At 45.4% G+C, this 14853-nt stretch overlaps 2 protein-coding genes across 3 annotated transcripts in view; both read left to right on the top strand.

Moving 5' to 3' along the window:
• Window positions 1–128: 128 nt before the first annotated feature.
• On the top strand, window positions 129–6458 carry BLOC1S6 (biogenesis of lysosomal organelles complex 1 subunit 6). Its single transcript, XM_083412350.1, has 5 exons — window positions 129–315; window positions 2593–2737; window positions 2933–3020; window positions 4198–4284; window positions 5728–6458. Exons 1-5 carry the CDS (start codon window positions 252–254, stop codon window positions 5845–5847), a joined length of 504 nt encoding a protein of 167 aa, XP_083268476.1. The 5' UTR covers window positions 129–251; the 3' UTR covers window positions 5848–6458.
• A 3134-nt stretch (window positions 6459–9592) lies between these two features.
• Window positions 9593–14853, top strand: part of SQOR (sulfide quinone oxidoreductase) — a 31083-nt gene continuing 25822 nt past the window's right edge. The window contains exon 1 of one of the 2 annotated variants that reach the window (XM_083412164.1): window positions 9593–9835. The gene's annotated coding sequence lies outside the window, so the exon portion shown is untranslated. Of the gene's footprint in view, window positions 9836–10108; window positions 10190–14853 lie in introns of those variants that run through there. The other variant, XM_083412163.1, reaches the window with a different exon arrangement.

A 14853-nucleotide genomic window follows, 5' to 3' on the forward strand; every position in this document is an offset into this window, starting at 1 on the left:
TGAAAGATCAGAAAGTAGATAATTTTAAAGATTTTTTTTTATAAAAAACAACAACATTGCTGTTCGCCTCTACCCTTTTCTTTTATTATCTCTATGGTTCTCAGGCGCCCGCCTTCCTTCCTACGTCGAGGCTGGCTGCCTTTTTGACCGGAAGGCCTACTTCAACTTCCGGCTTTGGCGGGGCCTGGCGTTGCCTTGGCTTCCCCTCGAAAATAAATATCTTGTCTGTCTGTTTCGCGAGGGAGGAAGCGATGAGTCTGGCGGACTCGCTGGACGTGAAGGCGGCTTCGCAGGGCCGAAATGACCCTGCTTTGGGTATGTTGGCTTCGGCGGCCGGGGTTGCAGTTGCGGGGGTTGGTCTAGATGACCGCCGGAGGTCCCCTCGCGGGGCCCTCAAAGTCTGAACGGATTTGATCCGCTCGCTCTTGGTCCGTGTGGGAAGACATCTAGTCCGCTCACAGCTCACAGAGCTGCAGGTCGTGCGGCAGGAGCTGTCCAGGACCGCAGCAAAAAACGGCTCGCTTCCTTCAGACGCCGTGAAATATATATTAAGCCCGTAACAAAATATCACGGGGTTGCATCCGGCGTTAGCCCTACTCGGAGTAGACCTCTTGAAAACTGTGGGACATGGCTGGGGAAATCCAGCCAGAAGGGCGGTGTATAAATGATGAAATGGTTATTATTATTATTATTATTAGCCAGATGAGCGGGTAAAAATATCATCATCATCATCAATGATTGTATTTTATTATTGGCTAACTCGCGTCCCATTAATCTCGACAGGTCTGTGCTTCAGTATAACTGTTGGGATGCAGCCCCTCAGTTCTTGAAAGATGCCACAGGGTTTTCGGGTTTTGTTCCAAAGGATGTGTTTTCGTTTGTTTGTTGCATTGCAATGACATCTTCTAGATATGGCAAAAGAATAAGATAACATCCGAACTGCTAGAAAGCTAGTGGAAAACTCCATGTGCCAAGTCCTTATTGCTCACTTCAACCAAACATGGGGGTTTTTATGTCTATGTTTCCATGTACTCAGCTACTCAAACTAGGGAAAGAGCAAAAAAATGACTCTGCTGTAACTAAGGCCAATTGGACTTAATAATAATAATGTTATTGTTTATACCCCACCCATCTGGCTGGGTTTCCCCAGCTACTCTGAGCAGCTCCCAACAGAATATTAAAAACATGACAAAACATCAAATGTTAAAAACTTCCCCAAACAGGGCTGCCTTTCGATGTCTTCTAAAAGTCAGATACAGTGGTGCCCCGCAAGACGAATGCCTCAGAAGACGAAAAACTCGCAAGACGAAAGAGTTTTCCGTTTTCTGAGGTGCTTCGCAAGAGGGATTTCCCTATGGGCTTGCTTCGCAAGACGAAACATCTTGCACCTTTTTTTAAAAAACCACCAATGCATTCCTATGGGAAACCGTCAATACGCATTGGTGCTTCGCAAGACGAAAAAACTCGCAGAACGAATTAATTTCATCCTGCGGGGCACCACTGTAGTTGCTTATTGCCTTGACATCTGGTGGGAGGGTGTTCCCCAGGGCAGACGCCACTACCAAGAAGGCTCTCTGCCTGGTTCCCTGTAACCTCGCATCTTGTAGGGAGGGAACTGCCAGAAGGCCCTCAGAGCTGGACCTCAGTGGGGGTGGACACGCTTGAGACCCAAAATAGGTTACCCAACTTGGTTGCAGATAATAAAAAGCATGCTTTAAAAGGTTCTGCTTACCTTTGTTTGTTTGGTAAAAGTGTATGCGCCTCTTGATTGGTTTGGTTTGTTTGTTTGTTTTTAAGACTCAAAAGCAGTTTACAAAAGGTGAAACAATGAAATAAAATTCACAACCGTACTCTAGCAAGCGGCAAAAAGAGTACAGTGCGACTTCACGGGGAAACTGCCAAAAATTGAAGAGATGGGTGGGTGAATTTGCAGGCTGAAGATTGAGAGGTGAGCTTTCTCACCTTGGATAAATGTGGAAAATAAGGCGGCCTTTATTTATGCATGTTGTTCAGATCACCCAGTAATGATCACCACAGCATAAAATAATTTTAGCAGGGATCTTGCATTACTCTGCTCTTTAGAGTTTAGGGTTTTTAAGTGCTTGTTATTTGGTTGTATTTTGTATGCTTATTCATTGGGGTTTTTAATTTTGTATTTACATCATTAATACCGTATTTTTTGCACCATAACACTCACTTTTTTCCTCCTAGAAAGTAAGGGGAAATGTCTGTGCGTGTTATGGAGCGAATGCCTGCGGGTGGCGGGGGGGATCTGCTACAGTTGTGAGAGCAGAGGATCCATGGTTCCCCTTCCTTCCCTCCTCCGTGGTTACAAAGCATGGATCCACATGGATCCTCAGGATTTTTGCATTAGGCTACTCCAAACTCACTGTCAGATCACATGTCTGTGGCCACAGCATGAATCACAAAAAATCATATATCCATTATTTCGTTTAGATTTTTTTTTTTATGTTTTCCTCTTCTAAAAACTACGTGTGTGTTATGGTCTGGTGCGTGTTATAGAGCGAAAAATACAGGTATTTGTGTGCACACGTATACACATTTGATAAAAATGTATGACATCTGTTACAGATTCTAACGATAATTCTCCCGATGAAGGATTAATAGAAGACTTCACTGTTATAGACAAGAAAGCTGTGGAGCAGCTAACAGAAGGGCTGATTTCACATTATTTACCTGATCTACAACGATCAAAACTATCCTTAAAAGAGCTAACGTATGTAAACAATCAAAATGCACATGTTTCTTTTTCTTTCTTTAAAATGCTAAATACTGTAGATTGTAAGAAAAGAATAAGTCTCCTTTTATTCTTGAATCTTCTGGCAGGCAGCATTTGCTCTTCACTAAATTCTGTAACTGAATATGTGATTTTATTGTGAAATATGTGTAAACTATTGCATTCTTCTTTCAGACAGAACCAAGAAGTACTACTAGAAACTCTGCAGCAAGAAATCTCAAAGTTTAAAGAATGTAATTCTGTCCTTGATATCAATGTGCTGGTAAGTGTGTTCTGTCAGATAACTGTTTGCTTTTTCCTCAGTTTTAAAAGTCGTGCTTGTACAAAAACACTACAAATGGAATCTTGTATTTTGAGAAAATCTATGCTAAATGGGAAAACCTAAACACAGGATAATTAACCACAACCATGGAAATTTAGCATCTCATTCTGAAGTTTCATATCTTGCATATTTGTATTCACAATTGTCTCCCCTTTGTCCTTGGCACATGTAACATGGGAGTACAGTGGTACCTTGGTTCTCAAACTTAGTCTGTTCCGGAAGTCTGTTCCAAAACCAAAGTGTTCCAAAACCAAGGTGCACTTTCCCATAGAAAGTTATGCAAAACAGATTAAAAACAACCCCTAAAACAGCAATTTAACATGAATTTTACCATCTAATTACACCATTGATACATAAAATAAAAGCAATAATCAATGCACTGTACTATAAATAAGACAGTACTGTAGATTATAAAAATTATCCCCCCCCCTTACCTGCAGTGATGATAGTCATTGTTTGGATGGGGGGCTTTTATCCATTTCTGCAGTTACACAATCAATCATTCAGTAGCTGAACTGGGTTCCACACAGTCACAAAAACAAATGAACTGAAAAAGCCTCAAAAACAAAGACGCAAAATAAATAGCAAAAACAAAAGCGCCAAATTTAATCCATTCCAGAAGTCCGTTCGATTTCTGAAATGTTGAAAAACCAATATGCAGCTTCTGATTGGTGCAGGCGTCCCGGAAACAATAGCCGACATCTTGAAAGATGTTCAAGAACCTGAACACTTACTTCCGGGTTTTCGGCGGTTGGGAACCAAGGCGTTTGAGAACCGAGGTACCACTGTACTCCCCATCACACACTGTGAGACTTACTTTTGAGCAAACATACATAAATGAAAGTGCAGGTCAGTCTTCAGGAGTAACTCTTGATGTGGTACAACCTTCTAGAATAGATGGATTTTTAGCACACTCTAGCATCGTACATCCCAATCATTATGCAGGTTTACGTGGAAGTAACTCTCACTGAGAAGGTGGAACTTAATTTCCAAGTGCGTACACATTGCATTACAACTTTTCACTTATTTCAGTAACTGCAGGCCATTACGTGAGTTGCTGATTTGGAAGTTATATGTTCTACTGAATTCTTGCTTTTTTTGTTGTTGCTCTCTTAAGTTTTCAGAAGCAAAGTACTATCACAACAAGTTGGTAAACATTAGGAAAGAGATGCTACTGCTGCATGAGAAAACATCAAAGTTGAAAGTGAGTTTTGTTTCACTTTGACTAACAAAGGTTAAAGAGTACTGCTTAGTTCTTTGTTCTTTGAGGTGTTGTAGATCAAGATTGATCTTCATGCTCTGCTTTTGCTTTATATTTCCATTGGGAACTAGCATTTTCTTAATTTTCCAGTTTTTGAAGTAGTTATCTTTCTGATGAAAGGTTTGTGTACAGCAGAATCCCTAGTACCATTAATGCTACCATGAGAAGAATTCATCAGGCTACCGAAGAGTAGTTACCATAATATTATGATATTGCAATCTTGTTATTATGTTTGGGCTGCAATCATCTATACTTAGTGACACTTACTTCTTTGTTAATATACATGATATCCAGTTGTACATCTCAGATTTAGGTCTCTAATGAATGAAGGTGACAGTCCTATGCTTTCTTAACCAGCAAGCAAGCACCACTTAACAAAACAGAACTTCCCTACAAGTAAGCATACACGGGCTGTATTAAAATTATAGATGCTACCTAATGATGAATTTATTTTTTATTCATACATAAGCTAAATATTCAGTCTATATATTGATTACTCATGTGTTGTTTCAATTGCAGTACAGGTAGGAGTGTATGTAAATATAAATACAGAATCTATTAACAGGTTTTTTATAGAATTATTTGAATTTTTTGTGTGTGTTGCACATAATTTTTCCTTAGATAGACCAACAGCACTCTCTGTAATAGCAAACTCAGGTGGTGAGGACTGGTAGAAAAAGAATAAAAGCAAGGCTGCTGGAAAATAAAAAGAAGGTACAGTCGTACCTTGGATCTCAAACGAACGCCTTGGCTCCTGAACAAATCGGCTCCCAAACAATCAAAACCCGGAAGTGAGTGTTCCGGTTTTCAAACGATTTTTGGAAGCCGAACATCCGGCGCGGCTTCCGATTGGCTGCAGGAGCTTCCTGCAGCCAATCAGAAGCTGTGCTTTGGTTTCTGAACATTTTGGAAGTCAAACAGACTTCCGGAACAGATTCTGTTCGACTTCCAAGGTACGACTGTATTGTCATCGGCCTCTGTGGGAGGGACCTGTGAGGTTGCGGAAGGACTAAGTATCAACTTAGGAAGCATTCCACACACCCCTAAAAAAAGCCTGATGTTGTCTGGGCATACTGAATAGCCATGGAATCCAGTACTGAGTGTCAAGTGGAAAAGCAAGTAGGAAAAATGTGTGAGTGGGGCAGAGAACAGGATACTATGCTTAGAGGGAATGGCTGGCTAAAATCCTGAACAGGAGCACTTCTCTTAGGTCGGATCCACTGTGACATTATGTTGCAAATCCCACTTGGTGGTTTTTTTTGGGTGGGTGGAGTTCTCTGAAAAACCTCAGGAGAAATAACAACGGGATCTCATTGCTGCTGTCCTGTCAAATCTAATTCTACAGCTTCAGGAAAGTCACATTCTTTTTCTGGCTTTTCGTTTCAGAGAAGAGCTCTCAAACTCCAGCAAAAGAGGCAGAAAGAAGAACTGGAACGAGAGCAGCAACGGGAAAAAGAGCTCGAAAGAGAGAAACAGTTAACTGCCAAACCTGCTAAAAGAACATGAAAGCCGAACATGTATTGGCTTGTCGAACTAATTACACTATTCTCTGGACTTGGTGGGGAAGCCCATGTACGCACCTCATGAACCTGATGTTCTTCCTTGCCAAGAAGTCTTTATTAGTTCAGTATTAGCGTTTCCAGGTTGCTATTTCCTAACCAGGAAAGCAGGAACAGGGAGCTTACCAGCAGCTCAAGATGCCTTTTCGATTAACGCTATACAGCTTAACGTTGCTACGTCAGCCTTTTTCTTACTTCCCACAAATAGAATATTGCATTCTTTAACAACATCTTAGATGCTCTTAGGTTGGTGCATCCTTGCCCCATGTACGAATGTTTTGTTGATAGCTGACCTCTACCTCATTAACTATAGGCTTAATCTTTAAGTCTGGTTTACAATTCTTGGCTCGTTGATTCTCCCTTTCCTGTTGCCGTGTACAAAATAAGCATGGCAGCTGTAGACCGACTAGGAATGAGAAGCCCGCATGACGACCTTGTCCGTTTTATTTCAACTCTGAGAACATAAGGCACTGCTGGCGAAGTGAGGCTTTTAGATTCAATTATGTCGTCTTCCAATCATGTCAGAATTAAAGTGTGTCTGTAAAAACCCCCAGCAAATGAGTGCTCTTGCATAACACTGATTTCAGTGGTGGCAGTAGTGAAGTTTACGTGGCAAAACTCTTGGCTCTGCATACGCCGCAGGTTCCTGCTGAAATCGCAAAATGTGGAGGATACAGGGCCCTCCAGATGTGGTCATGCTACAATTCCCATAAGCCCTAACAGTGGCGTAGCGTGGGGGGTGCAGGGGGGCCGGCCGCACCGGGCGCAACATCTGGGGGGGCGCACTCGCACTCGCAGCTCTCTGCCCCTACCTGGCTCACTCACTCTCTCTCACTGCAGTGCTGGCTGTGCGAATCCGAGGGTGCCAGGCGTGCGGTGCGGTGCGGAGAGAGAGCAAGGGACTATCTGGGGGAGGGACAGTGCAGCGGGGGGGGGTGCAAATTACTTGCCTTGCCCCGGGTTGCGGGGCGCAAATTACTTGCCTTGCCCTGGGTGCTGACAACCCACGCTACGCCACTGAGCCCTAATCAGCACAACACAACACAACAGTCAGGGATGATGGGAGTTCTAGCCTAGCAGCATCTTAAGGGGCAAAAGTTCCCCATCCCTTCCATAGTTAAGCTCCCGTGTTTAGAGGGTTGGAGGGTTAGGGCAGGCATCCCCAACCTTCGGCCCTCCAGATGTTTTGGACTACAACTCCCATCATCCCTGACCACTGGTCCTGCTAGCTAGGGATCATGGGAGTTGTAGGCGAAAACATCTGGAGGGCTGCAGGTTGGGGATGCCTGGGTGATGGTTGGAGGGTTAGGGGTGGGGTTAAGGGAGAGGGCTAGAGGGTTAGAAAGGATTAGAGACGTATCTATGGAGCCCCTTGAAAGTTCTTGCAGATTATAACCATTGGTTCCAGCTTTCCTAATGGTGCTCCATAGCAAGTGGTTTTAGAATTGTGGTTCAGTATGCGTTGCAATGACATCTTCTAGATATGGCAAAAGAATAGGATGACATCTGAACCGCTAGAAAGCTAGTGGAAAACTCCCTGTGCTGAGTCCTTATTGCATCACTTCAGTTTCACATATATATATTTTTATGTCCATGTTTCTATGCCCTCAACTACTCAAATTATGGAAAGAGCAAAAAATGACTCTGCTGTAACTAAGGCCGATTGGATTTCAAACAGTCTTGGGGGCCAAAGTGGGTTACCCGACTTGGTTGCAGATAATAAAAAGCATACTTTAAAAATTAATTTAATTGCGTACTTCTCGGTGAGGAAAAATACCTGATAGATGCTGTGGTTTCCACTTATTTCTAAAAAATAGATAGATATATATATAATTCTAAAGTCCAGGAGGGTTTTATTGTTTTTGTTTTGGGACAGAGTATCTCCTGTTAAAACATCTTATTTGTAATCAAATGTAAATGAAATTAGATTGCAGATCTATATATATATAGTTTAATTAATTCCAATAAAATGGAAAAAAATAAAGACACAATGTGAAAAAAAGAAAGAAACAATTCAACCAACTCCGGTATATCAAATTTCTTTGTCTTTAACTTTTTTTAAAAAAAATTGTTTATTATTATGCCTATTATTTCACTTCTCTCTCCCTTTGGGGGAAGAGTGTGTTCTTTTCTGTAAGAGCGAACAAGCGAACTTTCATCAGACTTGTGAAATGATGCATTTTCAAACATTCTGAAAGGAAACTTGCAGGAACTTGTGCTAGAGTAATCACAGGCTCAGTGGTTTAGACCTATCTCAGTATTGTCCACACTGAGTGGCAGCAGCCTGCCAAGGTTTCAGAAAGAACATCCCCACCCCCTCAAATGGCAGGAGTTGCAGGCATGGGAATTTTCTTGGTACACAGATGCCCAGGGAGATGCTGCTGTAGCAAGACTGATATGTTATCACTGCCTAACACTATGTGAGCCTTGAGCAGGTTGGCCAGACAAACATGTTGAGTTTACGGATTAATTTAGGCATGTACCCCTGTGCTTAAAAGGTCAACAAGCTCTAAGCATGCAAATAATGACAAGCTTCTACAGTGCAAGGCACCTACGGAAGTGCGAAAGATCATGAATCCTGCATTTGAGAGCGATTCTCTCTGCTGTGTCAATGCCACTAGAGACAGTTTTAGGGCAGCGCACTGGGTGCCACACTGCAGGGGGCGCCAAAACAATGCTACAGAACATGAGAGGTGGGGGGCTCCAAATTTTAGCTTCACACAGGGTGATCTAAACCGCCAAGGGCTTGCCGATCAGAATTTCAGTGTTTTGAATCCACTTGACGGTGGTGAGCTCCCATTGCTCTGTCCCAGCTTCTGCCAACCTAGCTGTTAGAGAGCACACTGGTGCAAGTAGATAAATAGGTACCACTGCAGCGGGAAGGTAAACGGCGTTTCCGTGCGCTCTGGTTTCCGTCACTGTTCCATTCCACCAGAAGCGGTTTAGTCATGCTAGCCACATGACCCGGAAAGCTAGCTGGGGACAAACGCTGGCTCCTTCGGCCTGAAAGCGAGATGAGGCCCACAATCCCAGTCGCCTTTGACTGGACTTAACAGCCCAGGAATCACAGTGGCTGCAGACTGGTAACTTCTAACCTCCCATGGGCGTAGCCAGAGGGGCAGGGAGGGCAGCTGCCCCCTAAACCAAGTAAGTTATTACAAAATACTCTTATTTATTTATCTATTTATTTTATACTTTTCAATTTTATACATTCCACTAATTCTACACATGTCACTGATTTTACCATCATTTTGACATTTCAAAACTTGACTTCCTTCCCCCTCTTTCTGCGGTTCCTTAAAATTATTTTCAATATCTTATGCATATCCAAATTAACTTAGTTTGCTCATTTCTTCATCTGTAAATATATACTCTTATAAAACTGCAGGTTATGGCAATAATCCTGCCAATGTTTTCATCTGCTTAGAATTTATTTGTAAACATTCAGCAAACCATTTCCATTCTCATATATATATATGTATATTTGTTATCTTGATTTCTTATTCTTCCGGTCTTCTTTAGCCCTTCCAACTCCACGATTCTACGCGAACTGTGTTAATTCCAATGGGCCTACTCTTGAGTAAAACTGAGTTGGGTGCGACCCATTGCCAGCCAATAAAAGAGGGCGCGTGTGTTTACAGATAACTCCATGTAGTCCAGAGTCTAAAATCACCTAAGCGCACCGGCGTTTCTGGAGCGCCCAGAATTTATTGCGCAGGTAAACATCATGCCGGGGCGCAAGGATGATCCGGAGAGGGAGCGGCGTTTGTTTGCCTTCATCCCCGGCCTGCGCCCGGCCCCTCCGGGCTCTTTCCTCTGATAGGCGAAAGAGCAGCTCTTGCGCAACAGGCGGGCGGAGGCTGCGCAGCCATCGGCCATCAGCTCTGAAATTAAGGAGAGCAGAACTGCGAGGTCGGTTTTTCTCCTTCTAGCCGGTGAGTTTCCTTTCCTGGGGGGATCAGGGTTGAAGTTGCCGGCTTCTTTCTTTCTTTCTTTCTTTCTTTCTTTCTTTCTTTCTTTCTTTCTTTCTTTCTTTCTTCTTGCAGCGTTCCTTCCCCCCCCCCCTTGCGCTTTTAACAGCTGCGCCAGGTGGAAATTCAACCGGTGAAGCTCCGCCCGTCGCCAGATCCCTTTTTTCCGCCAGCAAAACTCCACCGGGGGAGTTTGAGGGGTTTGGAGGGAAATTAGGAGCACAACAGGGTCCCCACCCTCGGAATGACTGGCTTCCTTCCTGACAAATGGGACAGAAGAGAGTGTTTCTGAGCATGTGTAGATTTGGCTGCAGCCCAGTAAGCTACTAGGCGTTGTTGGCAGAGCAAAAAAAATCACATTCAATTTTTTGAGATTTTGTTGGTTAATAGTTAATGAGAGCAATATTTCTCATGTATGGTGGGGGGTTCCTTTCATTTTTGTTTTATTTTGGGGATGTGTGTATTTGACACAGCAAGGCTCCATGTTAGGAAAAGCTTTCTTTCCTGGGTGACTGGAAAGGGTTTTGACTTCTAAGGGGCCACATTTTACCTGCAGATTCACATCATTTGAAATCTATTATTGGTATCATAACAATATTTTTAGGACCACAGCTTGACTGTAATCTGTTTTAACTGTTTATAACAGTGAACTGTATGCAACTAAGTTCTACAGTGGTATCTCAGGTTAAGTACTTAATTCCTTCCAGAGATCCGTTCTTAACCTGAAACTGTTCTTAACCTGAAGCACCACTTTAGCTAATGGGGCCTCCTGCTGCCGCTGCGCCGCCGGAGCATGATTTCTGTTCTCATCCTGAAGCAAAGTTCTTAACCTGAAGCGCTATTTCTGGGTTAGTGGAGTCTGTAACCTGAAGTGTATGTAACCTGAGGTACCACTGTATTGGTATTAGTACTGATATTGGAACTGCTGGTAAAACAGACTTGCCTAGTCAAACCAAAGTCCATCTAGTCTATTTCCACCAGGGTTTCTGGGAAGTTTGCCAGCAGGGTGTGATGGTCATGGCCCTGGTAAAGGTAAAGGACCCCTGACAGTTAAGTCCAGTTGCAAACAACTCTGGGGTTGCGGCGCTCATCTCACTTTAACGGTCAAGGGAGCCGACGTTTGTCCGCAGACTGTTTTTTCAGGTCATGTGGCCAGCATGACTAAGCCGCTTCTGGCGAAACCAGAGCAGCGCACGGAAACGCCGTTTACCTTCCCGCCGGAGCGGTACCTATTTATCTACTTGCACTTTGACGTGCTTTCGAACTGCTAGGTTGGCAGGAGCTGGGACCGAGCAACGGGAGCTCCCCCCGTCGCAGGGATTCGAACCGCCGATCTTCCAATTGGCAAGCCCTAGGCTCAGTGGTTTAGACCACAGCACCACCCACGTCCCCATGGGCCTTGTACCTGTCTCTAAAAAACAGGTACCGGGAGGTATACAGCCTTTGAGGTTCCTTTTGGATATCACAGCTACAGAGCTTTCGTCTATGAACAGTATTGCAGCCATGTATTCTACAGCTGGCTGCTAGTGATAGAGTACCACTGCTAGACTTACATTTGTTTGTGTGTTTGATTTGGGGCGAATATAGGGTGTTTGGGGAAGGGGACACATCATGCTCCTTCTGGGGTAGTTTGTCCACCTTTGGTCCTCACCCTACACTCAGCTGCCACCTGTGGCTGCTAGAAGCTGTGAGCATGCGACAGCGGCCACACCCCAGAAATGGCTTTGATTGTCAGGCTAAACCAGGTAAGGATAGCCAATGGGTCTCAAACCCTTGGTGAGTTAGGGACTTCCCCTGCATGCAAAGATAGGCTCCGGCAGATTGAACAGACAAGTGGGTCCAACAGTCAAGAAGGCCGTTTCTGCATATGCTGTAGAGGGAAGGGAAGAAAGAACTTGTCAACCTGGGAAGGTAGCCCATCCAGTGGCGTAGCGTGGGTTGTCAGCACCCGGGGCAAGGCAAGTAATATGTGCCCCCTAACCCGTGGATTTTAGCAGGGGGCAGAGAGCTGCGAGTGCGAGCGCCCCCCCCAGATGTTGCGCCCGGTGCGGCCGGCCCCTCCCCTGCACCCCCCACGCTACGCCACTGAGCCCATCCACTGGTGGAGGACCAGGGCTGCAGAGGAGGCGGATCGCCCCCAGCACCATGGTAGGGTGCCATCTTGGCTGCCCACCCCCTCCACGAACATGTGCCACGGACCCCCGCACATGCCGGGCGCCACGCCCCCACAAGCAGTGTGCCACACCCCCAGAACGTGTGTCACACCCCCACAGCTGGCATGCCACACCCCGGGGGCGCCAGGCATGCCCCCACCTGCTTTCTGCCACCGGTAGCGGAGCATGCAGCTTCACCCATCTGAGCCCATCTAGGAGAAGGAAAACTCTGGTCCTAAACCCTTGCTGCCTTGAGGGATATACAGTGGTACCCCGGGTTAAGTACTTAATTCGTTCCAGAGCTCTGTGCTTAACCTGAAACTGTTCTTAACCTGAAGCACCGCTTCAGATAATGGGGGCCTCCTGCTGCTGCTGCGCCGCTGGAGCACAATTTCTGTTCTCATCCTGAAGCAAAGTTCTTAACCTGAGGTACTATTTCCGGGTTAGCGGAATCTGTAACCTGAAGCGTCTGTAACCTGAAGCATCTGTAACCCGAGGTACCACTGTATTTGGGAAAAGAAAAAGGCTGCAGAGTCAACCCTACACAAATCCAGAGTGGACAGTTGGATGGTGCCTTGTACGCCAGTGTGGTGTAGCGGTAGTCTCGTAATCTGGGGAACCGGGTTCGCGTCTCCGCTCCTCCACATGCAGCTGCTGGGTGACCTTGGGCCAGTCACACTTCTCTGAAGTCTCTCAGCCCCACTCACCTCACAGAGTGTTTGTTGGGGGGGAGGAAGGGAAAGGAGAATGTTAGCCGCTTTGAGACTCCTTTGGGTAGTGATAAAGCGGGATATCAAATCCAAACTCCTCCTTCTTCTCCTTCTGGCAACTCCTTCAGCCAAGCTGGTACCAAACTTATTTCTCTGCTTTCCTTTGGACCACATCAGTGAGGCTGAGAGGGGGGGTCTTGTTGTCTGGGCAGCCCAGGACCTCCACACATTGCCCAGACTTGCACCCCAGAGAGATAAATTGGTGCTCCCTACACAGTGGTTCGACTTCGCCCCTGGAGCAGCACTCTGTTGTCTTTTGAGACCGACGGATGCCAACAACAAGATTGGTTTTTAGATTTGCAAAGTGCTTACTGGCCTCAAGCAGTATAAAGTGGTACCTCTGGATATGCACACCTCTGGTTGCGTATCCTTCAGGATGCAAACGTGGGGAACCCGGAAGCATTCTTCCGGGTTTCACCCCGCGCGCATGCGCAGAAGCAATCTACCATGCCACGTTCATGCGCAGAACAGGCACCTCCGGTTGCGAATTCCTCAGGATCCAACTGGAGCTCTGGAACGGATCGTGTGCGCAACCAGAGGTACACCTGTATAAATAAATACAGAAATATTTCTTTTAAGGAATTGCTACAAGCTAGTCTGTGCGGCTGATGGTCTGCTCAGTCATGTTTATGGAAACTATCATAAAACCATTGGTTTGTTTGTAGGGCGGAAGTACTGGCCCCCCTCCCACTTTATGTAGAGGATTGAGAAGCCATTAAGTTTGCTGGGTGTGTGATTCCCCCCCCCTTACATGACAGGCAGGAATTCAGCAGGTGGAGCATTGTCGTTCCCCAGAGAATAGAGGTGATGTAATGGGGAAGGCTCTGCTGCTTGAATTGCTGCCTTTTTGTTGTTGTTGTTGTTGTTTAGTTTAGTTGTGTCCGACTCTTCGTGACCCCATGGACCAGAGCACACCAGGCCCTCCTGTCTTCCACTGCCTCCCACACTTTGGTCAAACTCATGCTGGTAGCTTCGACAACACTGTCTAACCATCTCGTCCTCTGTTGTCCCCTTCTCCTTGTGCCCTCCATCTTTCCCAACATCAGGGTCTTTTCCAGGGAGTCTTCTCTTCTCATGAGGTGGCCAAAGTATTGGAGCCTCAGCTTCAGGATCTGTCCTTCCAGTGAGCACTCAGGGCTGATTTCCTTAAAAATGGATAGGTTTGATCTTCCTGCAGTCCATGGGACTCTCAAGAGTCTCCTCCAGCACCATAATTCAAAAGCATCAATTCTTCGGCGATCAGCCTTCTTTATGGTCCAGCTCTCACTTCCATACATCACTACTGGGAAAACCATAGCTTTAACTATACGGACCTTTGTTGGTAAGGTGATGTCTCGGCTTTTTAAGATGCTGTCTAGGTTTTTCATTGCTTTACTCCAAGAAGCAGGCGTCTTTTAATTTCATGGCTGCTGTCACCATCTGCAGTGATCATGGAGCCCAAGAAAGTAAAATCTCTCACTGCCTCCATTTCTTTCCCTTCTATTTGCCAGGAGGTGATGGGCCCAGTGGCCATGATCTTCGTTTGCTGCCTTTACTACCCTTTTAAAAAAAAGCATAGCATTCCTTTCAGAAAGTGGTGATAACCCTAGAAGTCAGTGTCTATTGACCTTTACAGTCAAATTGCATTGCACTCCTTTCAAAAGAGCTGTAGCTTAGTGGCAGAACATGTGCTTTGTATAGGGAAGGTTCTGGGTTCAATTCCTGGCATCTCTCGTTAAAAGGATAAAGTGGCAGGTGATAGAATTGTTGCTGCCAGCCCGAGTAGGCACTGCTGGGCTTGATGGAGCCTGGGGCAAGGCACTTCCTCTGTAAGGAAATGTGTACAGGACTGCAGCTGAATGGTTTATTGAAACCACAGGGTGTGGCAAGGAAGCTAAAGAAACAAACTTAGGACCTTTGGCCTTGGATAATCAAGTATAAGCTTACATCAACTTCTGTTCTGCCCTTCCCTGTGGCAGGAAAAGCTTTTCTATATGCCTTTTTCTTGGGCATATAGGTAGCTTTTAGGAAAGGGGTGGTGGAACCTCAGCGCCCCGCGCCACTAGCCTCTATGGGTAAG

Source organism: Podarcis tiliguerta (genome assembly GCF_965153285.1).
Source record: "Podarcis tiliguerta genome assembly, chromosome: 14".
In the NCBI taxonomy this organism is placed as follows: domain Eukaryota; kingdom Metazoa; phylum Chordata; class Lepidosauria; order Squamata; family Lacertidae; genus Podarcis; species Podarcis tiliguerta.